A 27,973-nucleotide genomic window follows, 5' to 3' on the forward strand; every position below is an offset into this window, starting at 1 on the left:
TTGGTTTCATTCACAACTAGAGGGCCTGAAAGGACTCATGTTTGGGGATGTTGGCAGTATAACAGATGTTTGACTACCAAATGTGATGACAATGAAAATTAAGTTATTTATGATGGTGTACTTATTTCCAAAGGAAATACCTATATATGATCATCCTTTCTTTGTACTCTACTTAAAATGTACATAGACAGGAGTTCATGTGTCAGATAAATTTGTACTATGATGCACATAAAAAACATGCTGTGAATCTCTATGTTAAAAATTATTTTCTTAGTGCAACGTTATACTCATTATATACTCTACACATTTAGTTTTTGAATAGATTCCTGGCATGATAATTACATAATCATTCAGTACAGTAGAAACATCATTATGGTCAAATACTAATTAGCTACTAAAATGAAACAAAATAGAACCTAGTTCACAGCTTATTATAAAAAGTGATTTAATAGGATGCAAAACCAAATATATGGTTAAAATTATTGTTTGCATCAAGTATGAGTACTTTTTTTTCATAGAAGGAATTAGTGTTCTGGATGCCTATTATCTAATTTATTGTTTGGGCACACATTATAGTATCACGGTCTTCATGACCTTTGGCTGTAGTGGAGCACCCAAAGAACATGCCAGTAGGGATTCTAGGCTTAGTGTGCCTAGGTATGCCTCAGGGCTACTGCAGAATTAGGAGATTGGCCAAAGTTTTCAGGCACCATTTTCTCAAGTTCTTTAAATACTAGCTCTGTAAGCCTCTGGGAACATGGGTTTCAATAGTAAATCACTCATTTCTGGGGTTCTGGTTTGAACATCTTTGGTGCAGAGAATGAGGGATCCCCCACTGTTTTTCTTCCCTAGTGCACCTTAGAAATATAGGACAGTCCCATTGGTAATAATGAATCCTGGCCATTGCAGTTCTGCAGGTGTGTTTGTGAATGGGGAACAGTCAGGCGAAATGTAATCTCTGCTAGGAGGGCTGTGGGAGGCTGCAAATAGATTGACAAATCTCTGAGGTAAGTCTGTTGAGCATACCTCTCAAGAGGGCATCACCCTCCCTCTCCTTGAGAATTGCTTCTGTGCGTAAAATGGGATTTTATCTAAGTACTAGGAGGATTCATTACTCTTTGTAAATGTGTTTGTGACTATGTGGTTTCATCTGTTAATCTCTTGTATACATATGGAATCTCAGTGAACATAAGTAATACAAGTTAGGTCCTGTTATCCTGACGCATACTATAAGCCTAATAGGAATTAGAGACATTCTTAATGTCATTATCACCTTTGGTATCTCAGAATGTTGCTTTAACATAAATGCTTCTGATGAACAATTTATAAGTCTAGTGTCACGGATTTTGTGTTATATTCTCTTTCTTTTTCTTCATTTTTCCTGTTGTCTTTTTTCTTTTTAGTTTTGGTCCCTGTAGGTATTCATTTTATTTCTTAATGAACACTTTGTAATGCAATTAAAGCAAAAATATATAGAACACATATACAGGATGGAAGAATACTGGTAAGCTTGGTGCTACCATCTATAGCTACAACGTGTTGGGGGAGAGGTGGTTGTTATCCAACTATTCAGTGTGTTCCTGCAGTTACAAAATTGTATAGGAAAACAAAAATATTTCAGATCATGAAAATATGCACTTAGTGAATCAGTGAGTTATATTATTAGTCCAACATCCTCTTTGAAATACTCTCTGATTTATTTGAAGGCAATATGATGCAAATTGATTATAAATTATAAAATCATAAACCTTGCAGAGGATGCAGATTTCATAAAGTCTGTGATGTGATGGTCTAGAACGTCTCTACTCACAGGCAAAGCCATGGGAGAATGAGAATCTGGCAGAGTTATGCTAGTAAGAAAATCAAGGCTGTTGGGTACCTCAACTGAGAATTATTTGAATATCAGAACTGGGAGAGGATTTTAGGAAAAATAAAGTCCTTAAATATTTTTTCAAATATAGTTTATTAATAAAACCATCATGTAAAAATTAAATGTTATGTGAAGGATGTCATAATATGCTGGTATAAAATATTGGAAAAATTGTGTCCCAAATATCAGTTCATTTATGTTTTCGTTCATACCAAAAGTTACACGTAGTTGCAAATACTGCCTAAACTTACTTTAATAGTTTGCATTTTCGTTTTTCTACCTAATCCCAATAATTTTTTTTTTCACCATTACTTACTATAAATATTTGGGGCCCTGTTACAAGTGGATTTGCTTCAAGTGACGTTTTTTAGAATCAACTTTCTTTAATAATAAAGTCCCATTGTATATAAAATATATGTGTGAATTATGTGATTTTCCATATATAGCCATACATTCTTAGTGGTCTAAAATGAATATTAGATTTTTAACTGGAACTAATTGTGACTAAATTGCAAACAAATTGTGAATTTTTTTTATTTGGTGAGATTTGGTAGGAGTCAGGGTATTAGTTGTATGGAGCTGATTCTTTTAGACAGATGAATAAAACCGTATGTATATGTCTTTTTCTGGGATACAGAAAAGCTTTATTACACATCTATGAATATCTTCCATTTGTAAAGCATTAATTCTTTAGAAAGGGCTTCTGAATCATTATTTAATTATCCTTTGTACTGTGTGATATTCGTTGTGATGAAATTGCCTGTTCTCTGAAAGTTCTCACAGAATGTTCCTGTTAATTCTTCTCCATGAGTTGACTCTATGACTGTCCATGAACTGAAGTATTATGAAGGGTTTGAAAAAAATTAGCCAGATGTAGTGGCGTGCACTACACCTGCTACTCCCAGCTACTCAGGAGACTGAGGTGGGAGGCTTGCTTGAGCCCAGGAGGTTGAGACTGCGGTGAGCTATAATCTAGCCAATGCACTCCAGCCTGGGTGACAGAGTGAGACGCTATCTCAAAAATGTATATGTATATGTATATATATATGTATTTAAAAGAAGTAAAAATATTTTGAGATCCCAATAATGAAGCAGCTGTTTTTGCAGGTACCTTGTGGTCTATAATCCTTTAGAACAAGACCGAATCTCGTTGGTCTCAGTCTATGTGAGTTCCCCCACAGTGCAAGTGTTCTCTGCTTCAGGAAAACCTGTGGAAGTTCAAGTCAGTGCAGTTTGGGATACAGCAAATACTATTTCAGAAACAGCCTATGAGGTATGTTGTGGCCATAGAACTTAAGGAGGCATAGTAAAACAAACCTAGCCAGTATATAATTTATGTACATACAGTAGCCCCCATTTAGCCATCATGTTGGCGTATGTGAGGTGATGAAAGTTGTAAATACCAGAGAGTTTAACTGGGGGGTTAAATGACACTAAAGGAAAAATGATCCTGTGTTCCCTAAAATGTTAATTTCTTTGTTAGTATATATATTCTATCTTATTATATGTTGTTCGTATGTATATTGTATATCTTTGTAAGGATGTATACTGTTTATTCTAAGGTAATGCTGTAATTATTACTCAAAATTTTGAATGTTTTGCTCTAAGTGAATTTAATGATATGCATATCAAAAGTGAGATAAATACCACCTTTAATAACTTTGGATAGTTTTAGGTTTTCATTACAAAGGTGACATAAGACACCATGGAAGAGAAATGCCCTAAAATAATTAAGATGCTTCTTTTGTGAGAGATAATTGTGGAAAATCTGTGCTCAAGTAATAGGTATTTTTTGTGCCAAAGTTTCTTAAAATAAGCAATATTAAACTGATCACTCTACCACTAGAAAGGTTAGACTTTTAAAATCTGGAATGTAATTTAAATGGCACTTCTGGAGATACAGCCATAAACTAGGAGCTCTAAGAACTGTTTCTGCTTGACAAAAGCTATTGCTGGCTACTTTTATTATTATTATTATTATTTTTGAGACAGAATTTCGCTCTTGTTGCCCAGGCTGGAGTGCAATGGCGCGATCTCGGCACACTGCAACCTCTGTCTCCTGGGTTCAAGTGATTCTCCTGCCTCAGCCTCCTGTAACTGGGATTACAGGCATGTGCCACCACGCCAGGCTAATTTTGTATTTTTAGTAGAGACGGGGTTTCACCATGTTGGTTGGGCTGGTCTCAAACTCCTGACCCCGTGATCCACCTTCTAGCTACTCTTAAATATGCATGATCTTTTAGATAGAAAGGTAAACTATAATAAAAATTTTGGTCAGATTTTACAGGAAGCTTTCCATCTAGAAAATGGAACAACAGCTCCTGGAAAGCAGGAGTCATGTCTTAAGCTGTGTGCATCCCCCATGCTCTGTTCAGTGTCTGCTGAACCTCAAGCATTTGATGTCTAGTGCTAACTTGTTTAGTATTTATGTTATGTTTATCATTTTTATTAACCGAAATATCATAATATTGCAAAAAAATTTAATAATTAGGAAATGGCATTGTTGTAAAGCCCTTACATTCATGGAGAATTTCCTTCTCTAGGCATTCTAGAGTACAGCCAAACAATTGAGAATTATCATACAGGTTCACATACTGGATAAAAACATTAATGCTTTTGATAGGCCTACCAACTTTAGGTTATTAGGTTCTCTGGATAAACTGAGACGTGTATGGTTTACCCATAAGATATCAAACATTTATAGAATATTGTTATACAGCCATCCCTTGGTATCTGTAGAGGACTGGTCCCAGGACCCTCTGGGGATAACAAAATCTATGGATGCTCAAATCCTTTATATAAAATGGCATAGTACAGATGATCCCTGACTTACAATGGCTCAACCTAGATTTTTCAGTTTTATAATAGTGTGAAAGTAATGTGCATTCAGTAGCAGCCATACTTCAAGTACCCATACAACTATTCTATTTTTCACTTTCAGTATAGTATATAATAAATTACATAAGCTGTTTATATTTAGTATAAAATATTATTTGTGTTAGTTAGATGATTCTGCCCAACTGTGGGCTAATTTAAGTGTTCTGAGTACATGGAAGGTAGACTAGGCTAAGCTATGATTTTGGATAGGTTAGGTGTATTAAACACCTTTTTGACTTACGATATTTTCAAATTCTAATTGGACATAACCCAATCATAAGTTGAGGAGCATCTGCATTTGCATATAACCTACACACATCCTCTTGTGTATTTTAAATCATCTCTAAATTACTTGTAACATCTGATACAATGTAAATGCTGTGTAAATAGTTATTATACTATAGTTTTTATTTGTATTTGTTGTTGTTGTTGTTGTTGTTGTTTTCAAATATTTTTTATCTGTAGTTGGTTGAAACTGTGGACATGGAACCTGTGGATATGGAGGGACAACTGGATTCTCTTTTTAAAAAATATGATAGTTTGTTGGTTTTACCAAAAATATAAATGGTTTGCCTCTCAGTAGATAACATTTATCTTTAATAAATTCCCTTCCCTATCTTTTAAAGATCTCTTTTCGAGCACATATACCACCATTGGGACTGAAAGTGTATAAGATTTTGGAATCAGCAAGTTCAAATTCACATTTAGCCGATTATGTCTTGTATAACAATAAAGTAGAAGACAGAGGAATTTTCACCATAAAGAATATGATAAATACTGAAGAAGGTATAACACTAGAGAACTCCTTTGTTTTACTTCGGTTTGATCAGACTGGACTTATGAAGGTATGTTCTGAATAGTTCTAAAATTCATAGAATGCTTATCATTTTTGCTACAATGTGTGTAGATTAATTAGGCAAAAGGGGAAAAAAGTCTTAAGTAGAGCTGTATCAAAGACTCTTGAGTAAAAGGATGCATGAGCTTTTTGCACCTTCATTGACCACTTGCTGCTCACATGTATAGTCTGTGGGTGGCGCTGCTCCATGGGCTGTGTGTCACTGGTCGACAAGATAAGTACAGAAATTGTTTTTTTTAAACTGTCATATACATAGAACCAGATGCAACATGCTTAACATCTTAGTAGTGAGTTGCTTACTGTTTTTTTTTTAATCTTTAGCAAATGATGACTAAAGAAGATGGTAAACACCATGAAGTAAATGTGCAATTTTCATGGTATGGAACCACAGTTAAAAGAGACAAAAGTGGTGCCTACCTCTTCTTACCTGATGGTAATGCCAAGGTAAGTGGTACTGATGAGATGACAAATGGAATAAACACTTATTGAAAGAGTATTGAGGAAAAAGATAAGTGAGTGTCATTATTTTATCATCTGTTGATTTATTAGGGATAGATGAACTTTTGGTTTCAGTATTATCTATCACTTTATTGATACTTAGCAATTTGTAGTCGAAGGTTAGATAAATGGCTGGGCAAAGTGGCTCACACCTGTAATTCCAGCATTTTGAGAGGCCAAAGAGGGTAGATTGCTTGAGCTCAGGAGTTCAAGACCAGCCTGGGCAACATGGCGAAACCCCTTTTCTACAAAAAATACAAAAATTAGGCATGGCGGCCTGCACCTACAGTCCCAGCTACTCAGGAAGTCTGAGGTGGGAGGATGGCTTGAGCCTGGGAGGCAGTTGCAGTGAGCCAAGATCGCGCCATTGCACTCCAGCCTGGGTTGATGGAGCAAGACCTTGTTAGATAAATAGTTTTTTAGAGTTGGAATTTGTTAAGATGCTACAATGAACAATGTTCAATTAGGATAAACAATGAACATGGGAAGAAACTAGAATTTACGTAGAGTTAGGGAGCTTTATATATATGCATTTTATACAGACACAAAACCTCTAGCCATATGGGAAAAATAGATTTTCCACTGGACCATTTTTCTCCTTAACTTTCAGCCCTTTAAAAAACAAATCTTTCTCACTCTTGACTATAAAGGTAGTAATATGCAAACTCTGGCACATTTTGAAAATGCCAGAAACTGAAGAAAACACTAAAATTTACCACCAGGTGCACAATCCCATGAAAACCATTGCCAACATTTGGGTGTATTTCTTATTGTCTTTTATTTTATGCATATCCTTTTCTCCCCGTTCTCAAGTCTTGACTTATTGCATGTACATATTTTGTTTTTCATTTGTGACAGTGCTCACAGTCTGGTGGTATGTTTTTTAAAAATCCAATTTTAATATATACTGTTGTGTTTAAGATGTTGCATATATTCTTTTTCTCCCGATTATTCACTACCATAACATTGTAATAAGCTTTCTTTGTAGCATTCAAAAAGAATGCTATAATGCAATTCTGATTAATTCCTGAGAATAACTTTCTAGAAGAGTCATTTTGTATCAGTGTCTGAAGTCTTTTAAGGACTTTTGCTATGTACTGATTATCTTCCCTCTAGAAAGACTAGGTAAATGTTCAATCCTACCAGCATTTTTTGAGAGTAACTCTAAAATCCCAGTCCAAGCACTGAGAATTGGTCATATTAAAAGCTTTGCCTGTAATATAAGTTAGTAGAAAAATATTTTTCTGTTAAGATTTTCGTGATTACTAGTAAGGTTGAACATTTTTGTACCTTCATTTATCTTTCGTATTTCTTTTGTGATTTTCCTATTTCTATTCTTTGTTTTTCTGTTGGTGTGTCCTGATGATCTCTGAGCACTCTTTATGTATGGTAAAATCAATCCTTTTCCCTGTATGTTGTAAAATTTTTCTTATTGTGTCATTTAGTTTGTTAATTATTTTATTGTATTTCTCATTTATAGTGGTTTTAAATTTTTGTGTAGTCATTTCTTTTTTTTCTTTAGAGTTTCTTCCTTTGCTTTTATACCTTTATAGGTTTTCTCCACCTCAGGATCAGTGAAATATTCTCCTAATTATTTTCTTGTTAGCTAGGGACCTATCTCCTGAAAAAGTTACTTTTGTTCCACAAGTTATGAAACTTGCTAACTAAAATCCAATACTGGATTTTAAGGGATTGTGTAGGCTACAGTAAGGACTCTAGGTTTTTTGTTTGTTTGTTTTTGTTTTTGGCTGTTTGGGGTTTTTCTTTCTTTTTGTTTAAGTCAGTGAAGAATTAAAGACAAACTACAACTCATATGAGGCATTCCAGGATGGGCAATGAGTCCCAATTATGTGCTGTTTCAGTGTTTTCTCATTCACCAGCTTTTGTCATTGGACATTTTATTTTGATTGACTGTACTTAAAAAAGTAGTTGTGCTATAGAATTTCATGCATAGATACCAATAACTAATTTATTTAAAACCATTTTATTTTTAAATAGCTCTAATGTCAGATAGAAAGATAGAACAATTGTCATTTTTACAGAGAGAAAATAAAAAACATCAGGGAAAGAGGCAGTCTAATATATCAGAAAAAGGCAAGAGCCCAGAACTCATCCCAGGTTCTCATCCCCTCCCTCACTTTCTATCTATTTGGTAATTAGGTACAAGAAATTTGTAAACCATTAAGCATTTTAATAACTCCAGAAAATTTTCCCTAGCCAAAGAGGTAAGTTTGGAAGAAAATTACACAATTCTGAAAAATTTTTTTTTTTTTTTTTGGAGACGGAGTCTCGCACTTTCACCCAGGCTGGAATGCAGTGGCACGATCTCAGCTCACTGCAAGCTCCGCCTCCCGGGTTCACACCATTCTCCTGCCCTCAGCCTCCCGAGTAGCTGGGACTACAGGTGCCTGCCACCACGCCTGGCTAATTTTTTGTCTTTTTAGTAGAGACGGGGTTTAACCATGTTAGCCAGGATGGTCTCGATCTCCTGACCTTGTGATCCACCCACCTTGGCCTCCCAAAGTGCTAGGGTTACAAGGTGTGAGCCACGGCGCCTGGCCGAAAATCTTATACTGTTTAAGTAGTTCATATTGCAAGCCTAACTTTCTATGCTATTGTTGAACTAAGGTATCTAATACTTTAAAAATATAATTACTCATAAATGTTTTAAATTTGCTTCCATGTCACATAAATTATGTGCTTTGTTACCATTTTTTTTAATTTAAATAAAAACTAAACTAGTGGTTTCCAAGTAGTTTTTTCAAGTTTGTGAATTTATGTTCAGCTAGTTCTTTCAAGTAAAAGGACAGAATGTTTTATAGTTTAGTAAACCGAGCTATGATTAAACTGTGTTTCTGAATCGTGCTTTCAGTTTGCTTAGATGACTCCGTGTAGTCATCCTTGCCGCCTGTCCCAAACCCTGAACATTAGGGGGCTGGGATCATGGTTATAATAATTATTTACCTGGAAAAATGTAACTTCTGTGGAATGATTGCTGTTTCTAATAAGTAACTACATGGACAAATAGAAGGATTTTAGTTAGAAATTTGTACAGCTGGGAGGAATGCTTTCTAGACCAATGAAGTTTTAAACATTTTTATTTCCTATTTTCAGCATTTTTAAAAATAAAAAACATGTTCAGTTTTTATCAAATGCATATTATGTTACCTTATAAGATCTGGTTTACACTTAAAATTGCAAATATCAGGTGATAATGTATTTTCTATTTTTGAAATCATAATAAACATATTCTTTTAAAAGTTTGGAAGCCAAAATATTTTTCTTAAATATATTATTTTCTTCTCAGCCTTATGTTTACACAGCACCGCCCTTTGTCAGAGTGACACATGGAAGGATTTATTCGGAAGTGACTTGCTTTTTTGACCATGTTACTCATAGAGTCCGACTATACCACATACAGGGTAAGAAAATAGGAATGCAGTTATGAAACATATGTATGATGGTTTTTGAATTCTTGCTTTTCTTATGCCATTCTTAATAAATTAACAGTTGGTTTTTGTAGATGATATTTTTCTAAACTTGACATATTTTTAATATGATTTAAAATATGAAACTTACCCTTTGATAATAAAAAATGATAAAACATTTCAATCCCTACATATACATGTTCCTCTGTATATCTTCTCTTAATTGTTGCCATATTGGTCTTAGTCATGAGCTCATTAACTGGAAACTTTATTTCTAACACCTGAAAACAATACAGTGTTTTGATTTTATGAAATGGAAATTATATTAAATACGACTTTCAGTTAATAGACCACACACATATATGGGGCCTGCTTCCTTAAATACAGCCTGTATCACTGGAACATAACTTTAAGAGAAAAACGTTCTAAGCTAGTTCTGTTTGTGTACAGCTCTTTACCCACTAGAGTATAAAACCTAGCAATTGTTTATCATTTTTAGAACAGTATTGAGCAGCATCTTAATGAACCCAAGTGATAGGAAACAGGCTTTTGATCCTTTTGAGAACTTAACCCTGGGCAATGGAACTGATTCCGTGGGGTCTGAGTGGGGCTGTGGTTTCCAAAGACTTGCACATTTAGGTTGGTTGATTTAGAATTCATTGTTTTTAGAATGGTGTGCTTTTCCAACTACAGATTTAATCCTAATAACCAGGGTATTTACCATATTATTGACACTCTTAGAAAAAGACCTCATAAAAATGCCATTTAAATTTATCTTCACTGTTAGCTAAGTTGAACAAATTAGAAAAGAAAAAATACTCTTTCCTTGAGTCTTCATACAGGTGAAAAATAAAGGATTTCACAAACTAAAGATAAATGTATGGACAGGCACGGTTTCCTTTTTATGTGTTGTGGGGAAGCAAAGGGATACTATGTTCAGGGAATTTCTTAAATAACAGAAGTTCAATTTTCTGATTTCATAGTTTAATTTAATTTTGCTTTTATTTAACTTTTATTAACTTCAAATTTCATTAGTATTTGCTTTTTGTTAGAATTTCAGGTATGTACAGACTTTCTCATGCAACTTCTTTAGGTAATAATATGATAGGTTTTTCAGAATAACCCATGATTCACAGGATGAATCAAGAAGTAAAAGTTCTGTGGCAGGTGGGAAAAATAATGCTAGACACTAATTTTGTGTCCTAAATGTGACTTCTGAAGTTATCTGTGATCACTTTGCTACCTACAGTAAAACCTGTAGTTCTGAAATAATCTTTTATTGAGTTTCTCAAAACTTCTGGTAAGTCAGAAACTGTTTTTGATCATCTGTTTGTACTCTTGTGTAAGCCATTATTTAATACCCCTGAGAGCTCTAAGTTACATTTTCAGCTTTAAAGCATTACCACACAGAAGATATGCTGATCTATTTTTAAGTTTGCTTTAAACTATTGTTTTTTAGTGGAAAAGTTTTTCCTAGAGTACAACATGGCACACACTTTGGCACAAACTTGTGTCATCAAGTTTGACTTACCATTGTTTTTCATCAGTTATATTTAGAGATGGGCTGTGTCTCAGAGGAAATGCTGTAGCAACTCTTCCTAAAATTCCAACTTCTCGATCAGGTATATTTGCATAATTACTTTTGCTTTTATTTAATCATGTCACTGTATCTTCTGGGTTTTCCTTGGATTATCCAGGACCTTGTTCTCACATCATAGGGCAGTTTGTGTAGACTAGATGGCCCTTTGCTGCTGCTGGTGGCTGTAGCTTAGCTTGCCAGAGTACTTAGTGCTTGACTTGGAAATTAATAGACTCTGACTTGCCTATTTACTTATTTGAGCAAACTACACTCATCAGAACTAAATGCTTGTCATTTTTCCTTTCCCCCTCTCTTCCTGTTTCCCTCTGGGCAGGGAACTGTCCAGTGGCTAATAGTGTTAAGCAGGAGCCCGGGCCACTGAGGTTTGACTGGCTCCTGGCCTTCCAAAGGGGCTCTCAGTGTAGCCCATTTCTATTTGCTGGTCTTGCCTCTGCCTCTTTTCTCTTTTTTACTCTTTAGTTTTTTTTCTTTCTTTCCTTCCTTTTTTTTTTTTTTTTTTTTTTGACAGTCTTGCTCTATCGCCCAGGCTGGAGTGCAGTGGAGTGATCTCGGCTCACTGCAGCCCCTGCCCCCCTGGTTCAAGGATTCTCCTGCCTCAGCCTCCTAGGTAGCTGGGACTACAGGTGTACACCAATACGCCTGGCTAATTTTTGTATTTTTAGTAGGGATGGGGTTTCGCCATGTTGGCCAGGCTGGTCTCGAACTCTTGACCTCAGGTAATCCACCCGCCTTGTCCTCCCAAAGTGCTGGTATTACAGGCATGAGCCACTGCACCTGGCCTGATTTTCTTTTTTCATGTGTTTCCTTTCTAGAATATTTGTCTTCTCTTCCTTGGTGTTCTCGGGCATATGAAAAAAAAAATAAATAATGGATAATTAAGTGTAATGCAAACTTAGAGTGCCTCACTGATGAGTTTTACAGTAGTTGCCTGGTTTAAATGTGAAGCCGTCATACATAAACTGGACGTAACATATAAATCTTTTTTTCTTTCTTTCTAGTCCAGATCATTTATTTTTTCAACTTGAAAGTAGTTGATAGGAAATAGAGATACCAGGATCACCTGAAATGCTTTCTTCCAAGCTATATACCTTCTCATGTTTGTATTTGAGCTCCTCTTAACAAATCTCGCTCTGGGAAAAGATAAGCCCAGTTGTGGAGAGAGTCTTTCCTTAGTAATCTTCATGACTCACCTGTCCCTCCTCTTTTTCACACACTATTGCCTGAACCCTCGGGTTGTCTCAATCCTGGCTTATTGGGGTTTTAATGAAATCACTAATCAAGGCCCATGATAGAGATACGAAGTCTTCAGGGTATTTGCTCTGTCAGCGTTCACGCTGCCTGAAAGGGTGATCAGTCTTCAGGGATCTGTTATTTAGTGCCAAGTCTTCCGTATTAAGAAATACTGGAAAGTTGCTTAACATTCTAAATTTTGGCCTCCTGTAAATCAGACCCCTGGATGATTGATCAAAATGCATAGACAAAATGTGGCTTTTCACTTTAGATGCAAAGGAAACGTCAGCCAACTTCCATGCTGTTGTAGATTGGCTTTTAGCTAGTATTGCATAAAATAACAAAAATATTTATTCTTGAATTTAATTTACTAAACTAGTTTTGGATATATGCTACTTTTGCCCCCCTTAAACCAACCAGATGCAGTTATTTGGATGAGTATTAATGAATAGAGCCTATTTGTTGTTAGTACCAGATTTTCAATCCAGGAAGAAATGAGGGTTTGGGGAGAGAGACTATTAATATTTTATGATTACATGCTATAATTGTATTAGGTTACTAAACCAGTTAATTATACAAAAGATTTTGTAATCTCAGCAACAAGGAATAAAGAAACAGAAAATGAGTTAGTATTAAAGATTGTCTTTGTTGGGTGTCTATTTTTGTTAAACCTTACAAATCCAATTTAAAAACTAAATGCATACCTGACAAAATATTCTTACATTTCTCAATCTCTACTTTAGTTGTTCTTTGACCCTTTTCTCCCCAAAGTGACTATTGTCCAAATTAAGCTTCAGGAGAAAACAAAATCAAGAACGAAAATCAAGCAACATTTCCAAAATTATATAAACTCTTTGGTCCTTAATGATTTTGAAACAGGATTGAGAGGCCTTGTAGTTCAACCTACTTTTGTTTTTGGTTTGGTATTTAACTTTTGTTTCTCTATTTGCGTTCTCTCCAGATTCTGAGAATGATCAGAAGTGCAGTTGAAGGCCTCTCTCTTTCTTAACATCTTTTAAACTAATAAAAGAACACTCTGTTTTCCTTTTCATTATTCAGACATCGCATTCAAAAGGTTTCTAAAAATACTAAATTAGAAGAAATCTTCTGCTCACTAGCCTTAAAAGCTCTACAAGATCAGAGCAGATTAGAATTTCTTTTTTTTTTTTTTTTTTTTTTTATTATACTTTAAGGTTTTAGGGTACATGTGCACAATGTGCAGGTTTGTTACATATGTATCCATGTGCCATGTTGATTTCCTGCACCCATTAACTCGTCATTTAGCATTAGGTGTATCTCCTAATGCTGTCCCTCCCCCCTCCCCCCACCCCACAACAGTCCCCGGAGCGTGATGTTCCCCTGCCTGTGTCCATGAGTTCTCATTGTTCAATTCCCACCTATGAGTGAGAACATGCGGTGTTTGGTTTTTTGTCCTTGCTGAAGGTATGGCACGGTGGCTCACACCTGTAATTCCAGCACTTTGGGAGGCCAAGGCAGGTGGATCACGAGGTCAGGGGATCAAGACCATCCTGGCTAACAAGGTGAAACCCCGTCTCTACTAAAAATACAAAAAGTTAGCTGGGTGTGGTGGCACGCACCTGTAATCCCAGCTATTCGGGAGACTGAGGCAGGAGAATCTTGAACACAGGAGGCGGAGGTTGCAATGAGCCGAAATAGCGCCACTGCACTCCAGCCTGGGCGACAGAGCGAGACTCCATCTCAAAAAAAAAAAAGAAAGAAATTTCTAATGAAATGTAATTTTTTGCCCATGTCATGTTTAATAAATCCATTTTATAGCACCCATAATTTAATGAAATGCAATTTATTTCATTTGTAGAAAATCACATTCTTCTGGGGGAAAAGTTGAGGGAGGTGGGAATTAATTTTTCTTGCAGTATAATTATCTTTCATTTAATCGAAGCTTTAAACACTACCATATAGGCTGCTACTTTAGCTTTTTTGGTTAATCTGTGATTAGAAGATAGAATATAATATAAACAGAAGCTCCTGTATCTTCTTGTGTTTTATTTAATACTGCACCTACAAGGAAAGTACATACCTTGCAATAATATAATACCAGTAAGTGACATTGCTAACTGTGGCCTTATTAGTCTTCAGAGCTGTAATTATTGGACTTTAGTGTCCTAGTTTCTGATATCAGCAGCTACTTTGAAGAATTAGGTCACTGTGGGTAACCAGTGTGTCGTGTACATTTCACTGGCACAAGGACTGTGTTCTCCTAGGCAGGTGTTTGTTAGCGAGTGAGTATGTATGTGTGTGTAAACCATGTTTTAACCCTTCGGGGAAACATCTTAAATGCGATACTTCTGCCCTGTTTTCCACCAACATATTATAAAGTATTATATGTAATGGATCTTACTCAAAGAAAACAAGCAGCCTGGAGGTAAAATGTAATGAACTGACACCAAAAAGTATGGAAGGAAAGACTTTCCTTTCACTGAAATGACTGATTTCCTTGCATATTTAGCAATCGAAGAGAGTTGCTTAGTTTTTCTCTGAGCAATTTTGAATATATAAACATAAGTGGATTTATAACCTGACTCTTGGCTTTTAGAGAATCAAAATGAGCTTCATCTAGTTAAACATACTAGGGGACTTCAAAAAGTTTGTGGACAAATGGAATTAAAAGATAAAAATTAAAAATATAAACTATCAACATAAGCTTCATCAAGTTCATGACACTTTTGTAAGCAATGAATCCAGCTACTCAGTCCATCCCTAAGGAACGCAGAGTCCTGGGAATTTATCCATGTCATTTCAGTCTACTTATATTATTAAGTAAAATGAGTGCCCATTAAATACTTAAGATTAGGAAACAAAAAGAAGTCAGGAGGAGCCAAATTAGCACTGTAAGTGACCGCCTAATGATTTTCCATTGAAACGGTCACAAAATTGCCCTTGTTTGATGAGAGGAATGAGCAGGAGCATTATGGTGGAGAAGAACTCTGATGAAACTTTCCTGGGTGTTTTTCTGCTAAGGCTTTGGCTAATGTTCTCAAAATATTCTTGTAACAAGCAGATTTTACTGTTCTTTGGGCCTCCAAAAAGTGAACACACCAAATGCCTTGAGCATCCCAAAAAGCTGTTGCCATGACTTTTACTCTTGGCCAGTCTTCTTTTGCTTTGACTGGACCATTTCCACCTCTTGGTAGCCATTGTTTTGATTGTACTTTGTCTTCAGAATCATGCTAGTAAAGCTGTATTCCATCTACTATTACAATTCTTCAAAGAAATGTTTCAGGATCTTGATCCCACTTATTTAAAATTTCCATTGAAAGCTCTGCTCTTGTCTGCAGCTGATCTGGACACAATGGTTTTGGCATCCATTGAGTGGAAAGTTTCCTCAACTTTAATTTTGCAGTCAGAATTGTATAAGCTGGTAATTGTTACTTCTCTTCAGTTAGAACAGGAGCGAAAATTTTTTTCTTGAAAATTGGTGTAGTCTTCATCTTCAACATTGTCTCATCCCTTCTTAAAACAATTTATCTATTTTGTAAACTGCTGATTTTCTTGGACCATTGTCCCCATAAACTTTTCATAAAGCATCAGTGATTTCACCATACTTCTACCCAAGCTTCACTATAAATTTGATGTTTGTTCTTGTTTAAATTTTAGCATAATTTATATTGCTCTGATAGGGGTTCTTATCAAATTGAAGTCTCACCCTTCTTAGTGCCTCAAACTAGATCCTGTTCAGACATGTTACAGTAAGTAAGTATGAGTTTATTTTGATGAAATCCGTGCATAGTTTTTTCATGATATGCATTTTCCATGAAACTTTTGAAGACCCCTCTTATAAGGGAATCACACTGGGATTTAGAGATCCAAATCCTTAGTTTTGCCTCTAAGCAAACTAGAGGAGTATGGGTTTGTCCTTTAATTTCTTAGGGACTCAGTTTTTTAATCTATAAAAAAGGTAGTTGTTCAATTAGGTGTAACTGTCAAAGAGTCTTCATACAACTTAGTTTCACATAAAATCTTCTGTGCCTGAATCCCTGCTTCTAAATTCATCTTCTACACTTGGTCTTAGCCAAAAGGCCAAGAAGTGATTAAATTCATCTTCTAAGAATGCCTGAATCTGGGGCTTCCATCCCTGGAGTCTACCCCACTTGTAAACAAGGTCTCACAGCTTCACTGAAGTTCTTTTTATTTCCATAAAAAGATTCATGAGGACGTTAAAATGGTTTGCAATCAATCTCTCATTTTTTTCCAGAGCTATATTCCATATTTAGTTTGATTTAAAAGTAAAAAGCATTAAGTAAGTTATAGCTAGGCAGGCTTAGGTAATTAAAACATTTTTGGAATATCATAATATGCAATTGACTGCTAAAGATTTTTTTCCCTGTTAATTGGAACTTTTAAAAATTGAAATAAGTAGCTATGTGTCGAATCTGATTATTCCCTACAGGCATGAAAGAGAAGGTTATTTTAAGGGACTGTAAGCACATTCTGGTTACACAGATTCAGAACTCAGAGGTTATCTTTGGGGCTGTTTGAGAGCAGCTGATTGTTGAAGCCATAACTCCTTAGCAAAGAAGCATCATCCCCTACAAAGGTGGGATGCACTGAACTCAGGTGAAGGGCACAGGGATGGGAAACACAGGAGATGTGTAATGGCTCAGAGTTGAGACTCCAGAGCCAGTTCTCTTGTGTTTTATTCCCAGGCCCATCCCAGCTCTGCCACTTAGCAGCTGTTTGACCTTGCACAGGTTACTGCCAACCTGGCTTTGGTTTTATCTTCCTGAAATGTTGACAGTAGTAAAATCAGCTTCAGAGGATGTTTGGAGTATTCACCGAGTGAATATACAAGGAACCTTACCCAGAGTGAGTGTTGTATCTACTTACAAGAGTGAGTAAGCCAGATGGGTTAGATAGTTGAGTGTTACAAGACAAAGCATGGTCATTAAGGATTGGGGGAATTGGGGAGGATTTAATGAAGGACGTGAGTCATTGACAGGCTAGGTCTTAGAGAATGTCACATGAAAGGCAGAAAGGAGGAAAAGAATATCACAATGTGTGAAATAAGGTTGTTTAGAACTCCACTGTAAGGATTTGAAGAACTCTTTGTCCCTTATATATTTTTTAATTGACTTATAGTTTTTCTTTATACATTTAAATAATTGCAAAGGATGTTATTTTGGTGTATTGTACATGGTGACTTTTAAAAATAAGCATATCCAGTGGGCAGTGGTACTAAGTCATGTGTTTTTTAAAAGCCTGCACTAGCTTTTTCTTTAACTGTCAGAAACTTCACATCATTATTTTCTCCTTATCATTACATTCTATTTCTCCACAGAATTTTATCTTAATGTAGTATTTTTGTAGTTCAGAGCTTTGTTATTGGTCAGTCTTTCATTACTTCTCTAAAACAAAAATCGTGTGTGTGTGTGTGCGTATTTATATATACAGTTTTAAAAGTCTGTTATAAGGCTCTGAGTATTTTATTTCTTCTGGATTGAGATATAAAAATTATTATTTGTATGCAGTTGGTCAAAAAAACATAAATATGTTCATATTTTAATAATTTTATTTTATAAATTTTAATGAAAACATTTTTCTCAGTGGGTTGTACCTTTTTTATTCCTAATGGATAATGTATTCATTGATGAATGTCACTCATTGCTAGAATGATATATGATTTTATTCTTAATTTTTGTTTTGATAAATACCAGTGCAAAGGAAAGTTGTTCACATAAATAAGTAGCTGATAATGGAAGGAGTTTTGTTATAGGAATATCATTCAGTACTTTAAACTCCTGAGTTAGATGCCATAAGTCACAGACTGATCTATCGTCAAACATTAATTTTAATCAATTATTTTTAAAGATCTACTGCCTGACAACCTGATTAGGTATGCTTTCAATTTTGGTGAAAGCAAGCAATTGGAAACCACGTGTTTTGCAGAAATATTTGTTACTTAGTCATTAAAGTCCAGTCAGACACCAGTATATTGAACTGCCTTTGTTCAGTACACACTAAAGAGGGTGAGAGATATGCTGCTGCTTGTTTTATTTTTTTTGGAAGTTGAGAGAAGAAATAGAGTGGTGGAAAAGAAAGAAACATCTGTCATGGAGGCAGATCATTGTGAGGAATCTTTTCCTGCCTAAAGGTGCCTTAGAAAGGAGCATGTTTGGGAAAACAGGAAGTAGGTAAGTTCAGAGTAACTGCCAGTGCCACAGATGTGCAGATCAAATACCATGATTAGTTCAGCCAACTTCTCTCCTCTGTCCTAGACTAGCCCAAGCCTGGGACACGGGGAAGGCACCAAAAAACTCCAGCGTTGTAAGCTATTTTATTCACCTCCTAGGGGAGTGTTTTAGTTAGACCTTATTTATTTTATCTATTTTGAGGTTAAAACTGATATCAGTGTTATATGATCCCTCCAAAACAGAGCTTCCAAAAAATTCTGTTGTTTCATAACATTAATACTTTTAAAAAAAAAAAGCCTTTCAGTTTTGTTATATGTTTTTCAGTTATTACGTCTTCTTCAAGTATATCATAGTTTATTGGTATAATCTTTGCCCAACATTTGCAATTCATATGATCAAAATGCCATACCTTTCCTATTACAGATTTAGTTTTTGACATTTTCTTGAGAATTATTGAAATGAAAAGTGTAAAATAGGTACACTAGTGCCTAACTCATAAGTGATTGGTAAGTAATAGTAGCTGTTTATCTAGTAGTATTTTATGAATGGCACAAAGCATTATATCATCATTTTCTTAAATTTGTGACTTGGAATGAAATGTACTAAAATTTGTATTCATGAAAGCAGATGCTAAAATTTTCACTTGTGGAGAAATAATCAATATGAACATTTACAGACCCAGAAATCAGCAGTGACTCAGAGGATAAATTAGATCTTATAATGAATGGCAAATTGAGTGAGTCAACATTGAAAAAAAGGTCATCCAGTAGTGGGAATTATTACCATTTTTATTTTGGTACTTTCAGATATAAGTACAGTTTTTTTTTTTTTTAAATGTGGTCACGATAATATTTTCTTTTTAGAAACATTTAGATGTTGACTTACTCAGTTTGTCATTGTTGTGAGAATTTTATATAAGCATACTTATCGAATTAAGCAGTATATGTTAATTAATAACCATAAGCTTGAGCTTTAAGCTAAATTGGATAAAGTTTACAAACCTTTAGTTACAAAGTTTACAAACTAAAGTAAGTGCATAATAGCAAAGGTATTTTTATATTTTTGATGATTAAAATACAAAACAAAATGTTTCCCAAATTGAAGAGGGAATATTCAAAATCAGAAGCCCTGGTTTTTTATGATAGCTATTATTATCCTACTTCTGCAACAAAGTGATGATTCTGTCATCCTCTCTGCTCAGACACAGATTGGAGGAAAGGACATGAGAGCAACAATTAGATAGATAGCAAGGTTCCCTTTCCCTGAGAGCCAGTATTTTTAAGACACTCAGACATTTCTTTGAATCTTAGATGGGTGTTTTGGAGATTTATTTTATGTGATTTGATAGCCATGTTAAATTTCAGTTAAACTTTTATTTGCGGACTTAAATATGCCTCTTAGGATTCTTGCCATCACTTGTCTTTTTCCTAGGTGACCGTGGGCCATTTGCTATTGTCCCTCTTGATCTAATGAGTTGTCCTAATCACATTAGGTGCCACCGATAAGATACTGGACTTTGCTGGGATATGAGTGAGGTTCTTTTTTGTCCGTTTTTGTCCCTTTTCCCAAGTTGTTGCCTCTCACTCCTATAACTGGTTGAGTGTGGTGAGAGTGGTATAAGGTTTATGGGTATATTCCTTGGAAAAGTATACTTTGCATTTCAAAATAGCTAGAATAAGATGATCTGGAGAGGTGGAGAGGGTTGAGCTAATTCTGAGATTCTGCAGTTCTGGGTTGAATTAGGCAGCTTCAGATAAATTGTTGAAGGATCTGAGAGAGTTGGTGGTACAGAGGAAGTAAAAGCCTGGGATTCTCCAAAGGCCATCATTAGTTGTTGCTCAGAGCTGTGACTCCAGGGTTTCCATTTGCATTTCGTGGAGTCCTTACTCCCTCCTGGATGTTTCCTTTACCTCATATTTCAGGCATGGCATGTGCCGGGCTTGCCCTCCAGTTTTTCTTCTAATAATAATAATTATTATTATTTTTGCGATGGAGTCTCACTCTGTTGCCCCAGGCTGGAGTGCAGTGGCGCGATCTTGGCTTGCTGCAACCTCTGCCTCGTGGGTTCAAGTGATTCTCCTGCCTCAGCCTCTCAAGCAGCTGGGATTACAGGTGCCTGCCACCACACCTGGCTAACTTTTGTGGTTTTTTTAGTGGAGACAATGTTTTGCTATGTTGGGCAGGCTGGTCTTGAAATCCTGACTTCACGTGATCCACCCACCTCAGCCTCCCAAAGTACTGGAATTACAGGCATGAGCCACCGCACCGGCATGCCTTCCAGTTTTTCTCTCCCCACACGAGGGAGCACCCTTTTTGGTTTCCTTAGACTGGTGCTAAGCAACAGTTAAGAGGATGATGCCTTTTGTTTTCTGTTCTCTCTCTCCTGATCCACCCAGTGGGGGAAGGCTCTGAGAGGAGCAACATCATTTTGAGAGTGGTGCTGAAACCCTGTAAGCCTGAGTGTTCTGTCCTCCCAAAGCTGAGATACGGCTCAGCCTCCTGACGGTGACCTACTTGGTTTTATTTCTTCTTGCTGTCTCAGAAAATATTCTAAAGATGCTTAATATTATTTTATAAGTACAGGTATAAGTAATATATATGTGTACTCTTCTGACAAATTTCACACATTACAGATATAAAGTAAAATTCCTCTGGCATCTGTGTCTGTCTCCATCCACTCTTCAGGAGAGGAATTCAGATACATGTGCAAGCATACATGCACCACACGGTCTTAGAACTGTAGAAAAGTATAGTATTGTGTTTGTGTCAATTTTCAGCATAGTTTATCATGCTATACAAATGCTACATTTAGCTTTTTCTTCTGATGTTTCTCTGCCAAGAGAGACAGTTACCTCATGCTTTTCATTTGTGACACAGCATTCCATAACATGGGTGTATGTGATTTTATTTATTCATTTCCCTGTTGAAGGGCATCTAGCGTGTCTTCACATTTTTTTGTTCTTAGCGCCAGTATGCAGTGAACATGCTGGTGCATGCCTCCTGGGCTCACCATTATGTATATCTCAGCTAGGTACAGTGGGGAGGAACTGCTGTGCAATAGAGTATCTGTCTTTAATATTAAATATGTATTACTTTCTTGGCTTCTAAGGTGAGTGTGCCATTTTAAAAGAGAGTTTTGGGTTGTTTTAAAGAGTTTTTGGGGTCTGGAAGCCTCTTGTGCTTTGTTTCACTCAAAAAAGAGAGTTTTGGGTTGTTTTAAAGAGTTTTGGGGGTCTGGAAGCCTCTTGTGCTTTATTTCACTCAAATAGCTCTTGCAGGATATCAGATTTCAGTTCAGCGCCCACTCCCCTTAAAAACAAAAACAAAATCAAAATCTGGAGGTCTTCTCTCTACTCACTTACTACAAGGCTTCTCCCAGCCCTTGGTCCCAGAGTACCTTGAGCCTTCTCCAATAGTTGGTCTGCCAGTGAGACCTGATGATGTAGTGGTTTAGTCCTGGTTCTGCCAGTCTTGTCCTTGGATGAGTGATTTCTTCCTCAGCTTAGGGTCAGGACGAAAGGAGTCATTATATGTAAAGCTTGTAGTAAACATATGGTACATAGTAAGCATCAATAACTCTTGGCTCCTGTCATTGCCACATAGCTGCCACCCTTCACTCAGCATACGTTTACCACCCTTCACTCAGCATACATTTATTGTACACGTCTACGTGCTGGGAACATGAAGATAAATAAGACATGGTCTCTAGCCTTAAGGAAGTTACCTTCTAACATGCATGTAACATGTATGTAAAATGAAAGTTTACTTAAACTTTATCCATAGCCCAGTTTACTTTCCTCCCGTGTCAGCTAACTTCTGCATGATAAAGGACAGGCTTTCATATCTTAGCTATTTCCGTCTAACAGTGATTCAGTACTTACCATGTACCCCAAATGTTAAGAACTGGAATGCAAAGATGGTGTGTAGGACAGTCTGTATCTGTGAGAAGCTAACATTCTGTAGGGAGATTAAAAAAAAAAAACAACTCTAGCTCCGGGTGTGAGACTGGAATCTACAGCATCTATACAACACTCTGGCGTAGTGGGACCTTCTGAAGGAATCTTTTTGGCCTTTTTGTTACCACTTTTCACCTGTGAACTGCCTCTGTTCTACCTTGCGTTGCCTATGAGAATAAGGATAAACAAACTCCATTCTCTCTTCCAAGGAGGAGAGAATTAACAGCAAGAGGGCACATATTTCTCTTTGTTGAAACCTGGGAATGGCATCAGTCCTTTCTTTCCCTAGTGACTAATCTTGTAAAGTGTTAAAGAGAAACCAGGGGCGCTTAGAAAGCCCTGGCCATTCATGCCCAGGTGGAGCCATTTTAGTAAAAAAATAGCATTTTTGCTGCCATGCGATGCACAGGTAAAACAGACCACTGGATACTGCTGGTTTGCATTCCCGCTTCCCGGGAAGTTCTCCCTTCCATTGCATGAGCCTCTTTGGGAAAGGTAAAACTTAGGGAATTACTGACACAGAATAGGAGCAGTTGGCAATCCTTTCACTCTCTCACATATACTGATCTTTAAAAAAATAATAAATTATCATTGAGAACTCAGGGATACCTCCTTGCTTTTATGACCATTACAGGTTTTGTTTAGCTTGTTCATAATAAGTATATTAAGTTTAATCTTATTTTAAAAGTCTGTCCTGATACAAACTTTAAATTGCTATCTTGCTGAATTGTGAATGGACATAAAGGCTCATTTTAAAGAGCTTTAAGTGTTTGTTGCCACAACAGGATCTGAGTATAATGCTGAGCTTGAGAAAGATGATTTTCTCAACAGAAATACTTTATTATTGCTAGAGGTAGTGTGAAATTATTATTTTTTCCTTGAAGCATGTTCTTTTATAAATGCTTTCTGGAGATACATGAATTAAAATTAATGATGTTCTCTTTTGTTAAGGCTTTATTTCATTTCATGTATTCTGTTGATCTTTGAGAGAATATCTCATCTAGACGGAAGGAAACATAAAATAGTACTAAAAACGCAATGAATGCTTTTAGTAAATTAGAGTTTACTTCTTGTCATCAGCCATGCTCCCTAGTATTATGTGAATACTATCGTGCTTGGTGCTACATTTTGTGTTTTGGATGTTTTTGGTTCATTTGTAGATGCTTATCTGTTGTTATTAAAATTCCATATACATTTCATTTTGGCTTTACAAAACTATTTTGGTTAATGTAAGCATACTGAAAAGAGGGTTTGCATTTACAGTAATGCATTTCCTAGGTCAGAGAAGATACTGTTATTTATCATCAGTTATATATGTGATTTCTTTTACAACTTCCCAATAGTGGTGGAGGTATTTGGGTCATCTATCCATCCAGGTCCTTGCAATAATTGTCATCAGGAAATGTACATGTGTAGGTAACTGGCAGGGGTTAGTGGTTCAGACTATGGCCATCAAAAAAAAAAAAAAAAGGCATCAGCTGGGTGCCGTGGCACATGCCTGTAGTCCCAACTACTCAGGAGGCTGATGTGGGAAGATTGCCTGAGCCCAGGGGTTCGAGGCCAGCCTGAACAACATAGTGAGGCCCTGTCTCTTTTTTTTTTTTTTTTTTTTTAATGACATTCCGCATTTCCTCACCCATGGAGATGGTACTCATAATAGTTTTATGACTGTAGGAAGAAAGTGAAGTTAGCTCCATTCGAGTTGGAAGAGCAGTATATACCAGAAAGAAATTCAGTGAGCATTCTGAAAATTCTGATCCTAGAGGCTTCAGCCCATGTAAGTGTTATTTATCACTAGATTGTTATTTTTATTTTAGAATTTCCATTGTACTTTTCAGATAAATCTATGGTGCTTACACTAACTGCATTTACATTCTTTTTTTTTTTTTTTTTTTAACAGAAATGTCTTAGCCTCTGGAAGGCCATTTTATTCACTAACACATGCTAAGAGGCTTCAGCAATATCCTGCTCCATTCTAGAAAACAGCAATTTGATCCTTTTTTCCTCCTCAATCATTAACAAAATTATGCATTTGGGGTGAGATGATCCTTCTTGAACAAGTAGCCAGAAATCATTTGTTCCAGTTTCTTCTCAGGGTGCTGAATTAAGTCTCGTCTCATAAATCTTGTGGCTTCCTTGATGATGGATTCAAAAAATCATTTCTTGACTTCTATAGGTCCTTGCAGTCCTTCAAGCAATTTGAAGAGCTTTTCATATTTTCGTCTAAAGTGTCGAATTTCCTTCACTAATTGACATTTTATATCAGCATTAAGTTCTTCTTGGCGTTTTGGAAAAGGGAATATTTCTGTGACTTTTAGGTCATCTCCAGAGAAATTGCTGGTAATGATTCCTCCTACAGGTGCGTTTCTACCAGGTTTCTGCATCAGGCCATCTTTGCTGAAACCACTGAAGTCATCAAACCGAGAATCCAGTTGGCTTGGTGGAATACCATCTCCTGCCATAAGCTTCTTTTCCTTGGACGTTTGGCTGGGGCAGGGCACGCCATAGCAGGCAGCCTTACTGGAATAAGGCTGTCTCCTGCTCTTTGTTTCCTTAACAACAGGGCCATCTTCTGCCTTTTCCGAGATGAAGGACTCTCAGATTCCCTGGGACGTTTAAACATGTTTTCAGGTTCTACAGCAACCTTCTCTGCTTTATCAGTCATTGTTTCCAGAAGGACCGATCCAGTATGGCCCAAGGGGGATGGAAGGGAAACTGCCTGCTATGGCGTGCCCTGCCCCAGCCAAACACTGGGAACGCTGGGAACCTGTGTGGTGCGCCGGAGTCCTGAGGGAGAAGCCTTGTGTTCAGTAGGATCGCGGGTGCCAGCCCCGAGAACCGTGGGGCCTGCATTTACACTCTTTGCCACAAACCTCACAGAGTTAAACTTCCTTTCTTTAACTCTTTGCTGTCACCTTCTGCTAAGCTCTGGGGATTCTACTTGTCTCCTAGGAAAAAGTCTCCCTTACTCCTTTCCTCCCTTCTGCATTTTTCCTTTTTTCCTTTCTGAACCTCAGAAAGCTTCAGCTTTATTGAATAGAATAACGTCACTCTTTCTTCTTATGACCACTTTCCTAATTGCTGTCTTTAGAAGGTCCTGTAATATCTCTCACACACCCTTTTTAAAAAAAATTTCCGTAGGTTATTGGCGTACAGGTGGTATTTGGTTACATTAGTAAGTTCTTTAGAGGTGATTTGTGAAATTTTGGTGCACCCATCACCCGAGCAGTTCTATTTGTAGTCTTTTATCTCTCGCCCCCCCCCTTCCAACCCTTCCTCCCAAGTCCCCAAAGTCCATTTTATCATTCTTAGGCCTTTGCATCATCATAGCTTAGCTCCCACATATCAGTGAGAACATACAGTGTTTGGTTTTCCATTCCTGAGTTACTTCACTTAGAATAATAGTCTCCAGTCTCATGCAGGTCGCTGCAAATGCCATTAATTCATTCCTTTTTATCTCATACACTCTTGATCTGTATTAAGTGTGTTGGATTTCCTCTTCTCTCTCTATGAAATTGACCCAAGGCCTCACTGAGGAGCTGAAGATACAATTAAAGTAGAACGACAGAAACTAGTAAACCCTTGAGGCTTATCCAAACGAATGTTTGATATGTTAGGGACTTTTTAAAGCTGTCCTCTGCTTTATATAACAAAGGACAAAATGGATCATTTCATAACAAGGGGTCCTAAGAGATACTAAACTGAACTAAAATTGATTTAACTTCAGGAGAGCTTTCCAGATTATAGTCCACAAATACTAATATGTTAATATCACTTTCAGCCATAAACCATCTCATTGGATCTCCTGTCTCTTGTCCTAGCAATAATACACTGTCACTTGAACCAGCAGAATGTAAACTTTACTGGCTCATAATTTCTGGTCTGTAAGGAGAGAATGGTGAAAAAGTGGGCTAGAATGGCCCTTTTGGGAAATGGTGGTGCAGGTGAGAAGTGGACTGGCTTGTAGCTGGACAGCCTTTTTTTCATTTCATGTCCTGTTTCCCCTCTAGAACTCAGAGAATCATTTACATGTTGTACATCATCTACATTTTTCTCATCCCAGTTGCTTCATTCTTTAGTTGAATAATATGCTCCCCTGAATAAGTGCTATCTACCTTCTAATAGTTTTTAAAAAGAAAAGTTAAATTGTCATAGCATTTATTATATGAGAGATGTTAAGTCAGGAAGTAGAAAATAAGAAAATGTATGTAACTTTGGAAAGAGTTCTGTATAGTATATTTCAAAACGGTGAGGCAAGTAATTTATTTCTATTAATCTATATATATATTTTTTAAATTTAGGAATAGAAGGACAGTCTGTGGAAGTTTCCAATATTGTGGACATCCGAAAAGTATATAACCGTGAGATTGCAATGAAAATTTCTTCTGATATAAAAAGCCAAAATAGATTTTATACTGACCTAAATGGATACCAGGTAATTTTTCCTTTAAAATATTTAAGTAATGGTTGTATTGGTATGTAATTCTTATATATAATAATGGCCCAGTTAATTTTGGATCCTTTGAAAAAGTATACTTAAAGTTGCAAATTATTTCTAAAATAAAACTGAATTTTGGCAGATAATTTCAGGTTCTACAGTTAGAACAAATATTTGGGAGACCATTTTTTTAGAACATCTTTTTGTAAGGATTTATTTGTTCAAAGGGTAGATTTGGTGACCACTATGAATGTTAAATATCTTGATGCTAAAAAATATATATATGAATTTATCTACCAGAAAGGAAACATAATTAGGGATTGATGGATTATACTTACTGGGTTTTTTTTTTTTTTTTTGAGACAGTCTCACTCTGTTGCCCAGGCTGGAGTGCAGTGGCATGATCTCAGCTCTCTGCAGCCTCTGACTCCCAGGTTCAAGCGACTCTCCTGCCTCAGCCTCCCAAATAGCTGGCACTACAGGCACACACCACTACACCCAGCTAATTTTTGTATTTTTAGCAGAGACAGGGTTTCACCATGTTGGCCAGGCTGGTCTCAAACTCTTGGACTCAAGTGATCTGCCCACCTCACCCTTTCAAAGTGCTGGGATTGTGGGCATGAGCCACTGTGCGCGGTCTGTTTTTGTATTAGTCCATTCTCACACTGCTATAGCGAAATACCTGAGACTGGGTAATTTATAAAGGAAAGAGGTTTAATTGACTCACAGTTCTGTATGACCAGGGGTAGCCTCAGGAAACTTACAATCGTAGAGGAAGGGGAAGCAGACAAGTCTTACATGGCTGCAGGCAAGAGAGAGAAAAGCCCAGGGGAACTGCCATTTATAAAACCATCAGATCTCGTGAGATCTCCCTCACTATCAAAAGAACACCATGGGGGGAATCACCCCCATGATCCAGTCTCTGCCCACCAGGTCTCTCTCTCAACACCTGGGGATTACAATTCAAGATGAGATTTGGGTGGGGATACAAAGTCTGTATCAGTTGTCCTCATAAGGAATTGATCCATACCTATTAAGTTTATTCCTTAT

The 27,973-nt window shown here is 36.6% G+C and overlaps 1 protein-coding gene and 1 pseudogene across 4 annotated transcripts in view; one reads left to right on the forward strand and one right to left on the reverse strand.

The window, feature by feature from the left end:
* The window catches only part of MAN2A1 (mannosidase alpha class 2A member 1), a 177,381-nt gene that overhangs the window by 122,122 nt on the left and 27,286 nt on the right, over window positions 1-27,973 (forward strand). For 2 of the 4 annotated variants that reach the window (XM_055298143.2, XM_055298144.2), the window contains 5 exons: window positions 2,978-3,143; window positions 5,374-5,592; window positions 5,925-6,047; window positions 9,409-9,523; window positions 26,787-26,920. In XM_055298143.2, coding sequence (XP_055154118.1) covers window positions 2,978-3,143; window positions 5,374-5,592; window positions 5,925-6,047; window positions 9,409-9,523; window positions 26,787-26,920 — 757 coding nt within the window. Of the gene's footprint in view, window positions 1-2,965; window positions 3,144-5,373; window positions 5,593-5,924; window positions 6,048-9,408; window positions 9,524-26,786; window positions 26,921-27,973 lie in introns of all 4 variants that reach the window. The other 2 variants (XM_063612895.1, XM_063612896.1) reach the window with 1 other exon arrangement.
* LOC129457630 (cancer/testis antigen family 45 member A10-like) lies at window positions 24,510-25,150 on the reverse strand (annotated as a pseudogene).

This window comes from Symphalangus syndactylus, chromosome 11 (genome assembly GCF_028878055.3).
Source record: "Symphalangus syndactylus isolate Jambi chromosome 11, NHGRI_mSymSyn1-v2.1_pri, whole genome shotgun sequence".
Taxonomy (NCBI): domain Eukaryota; kingdom Metazoa; phylum Chordata; class Mammalia; order Primates; family Hylobatidae; genus Symphalangus; species Symphalangus syndactylus.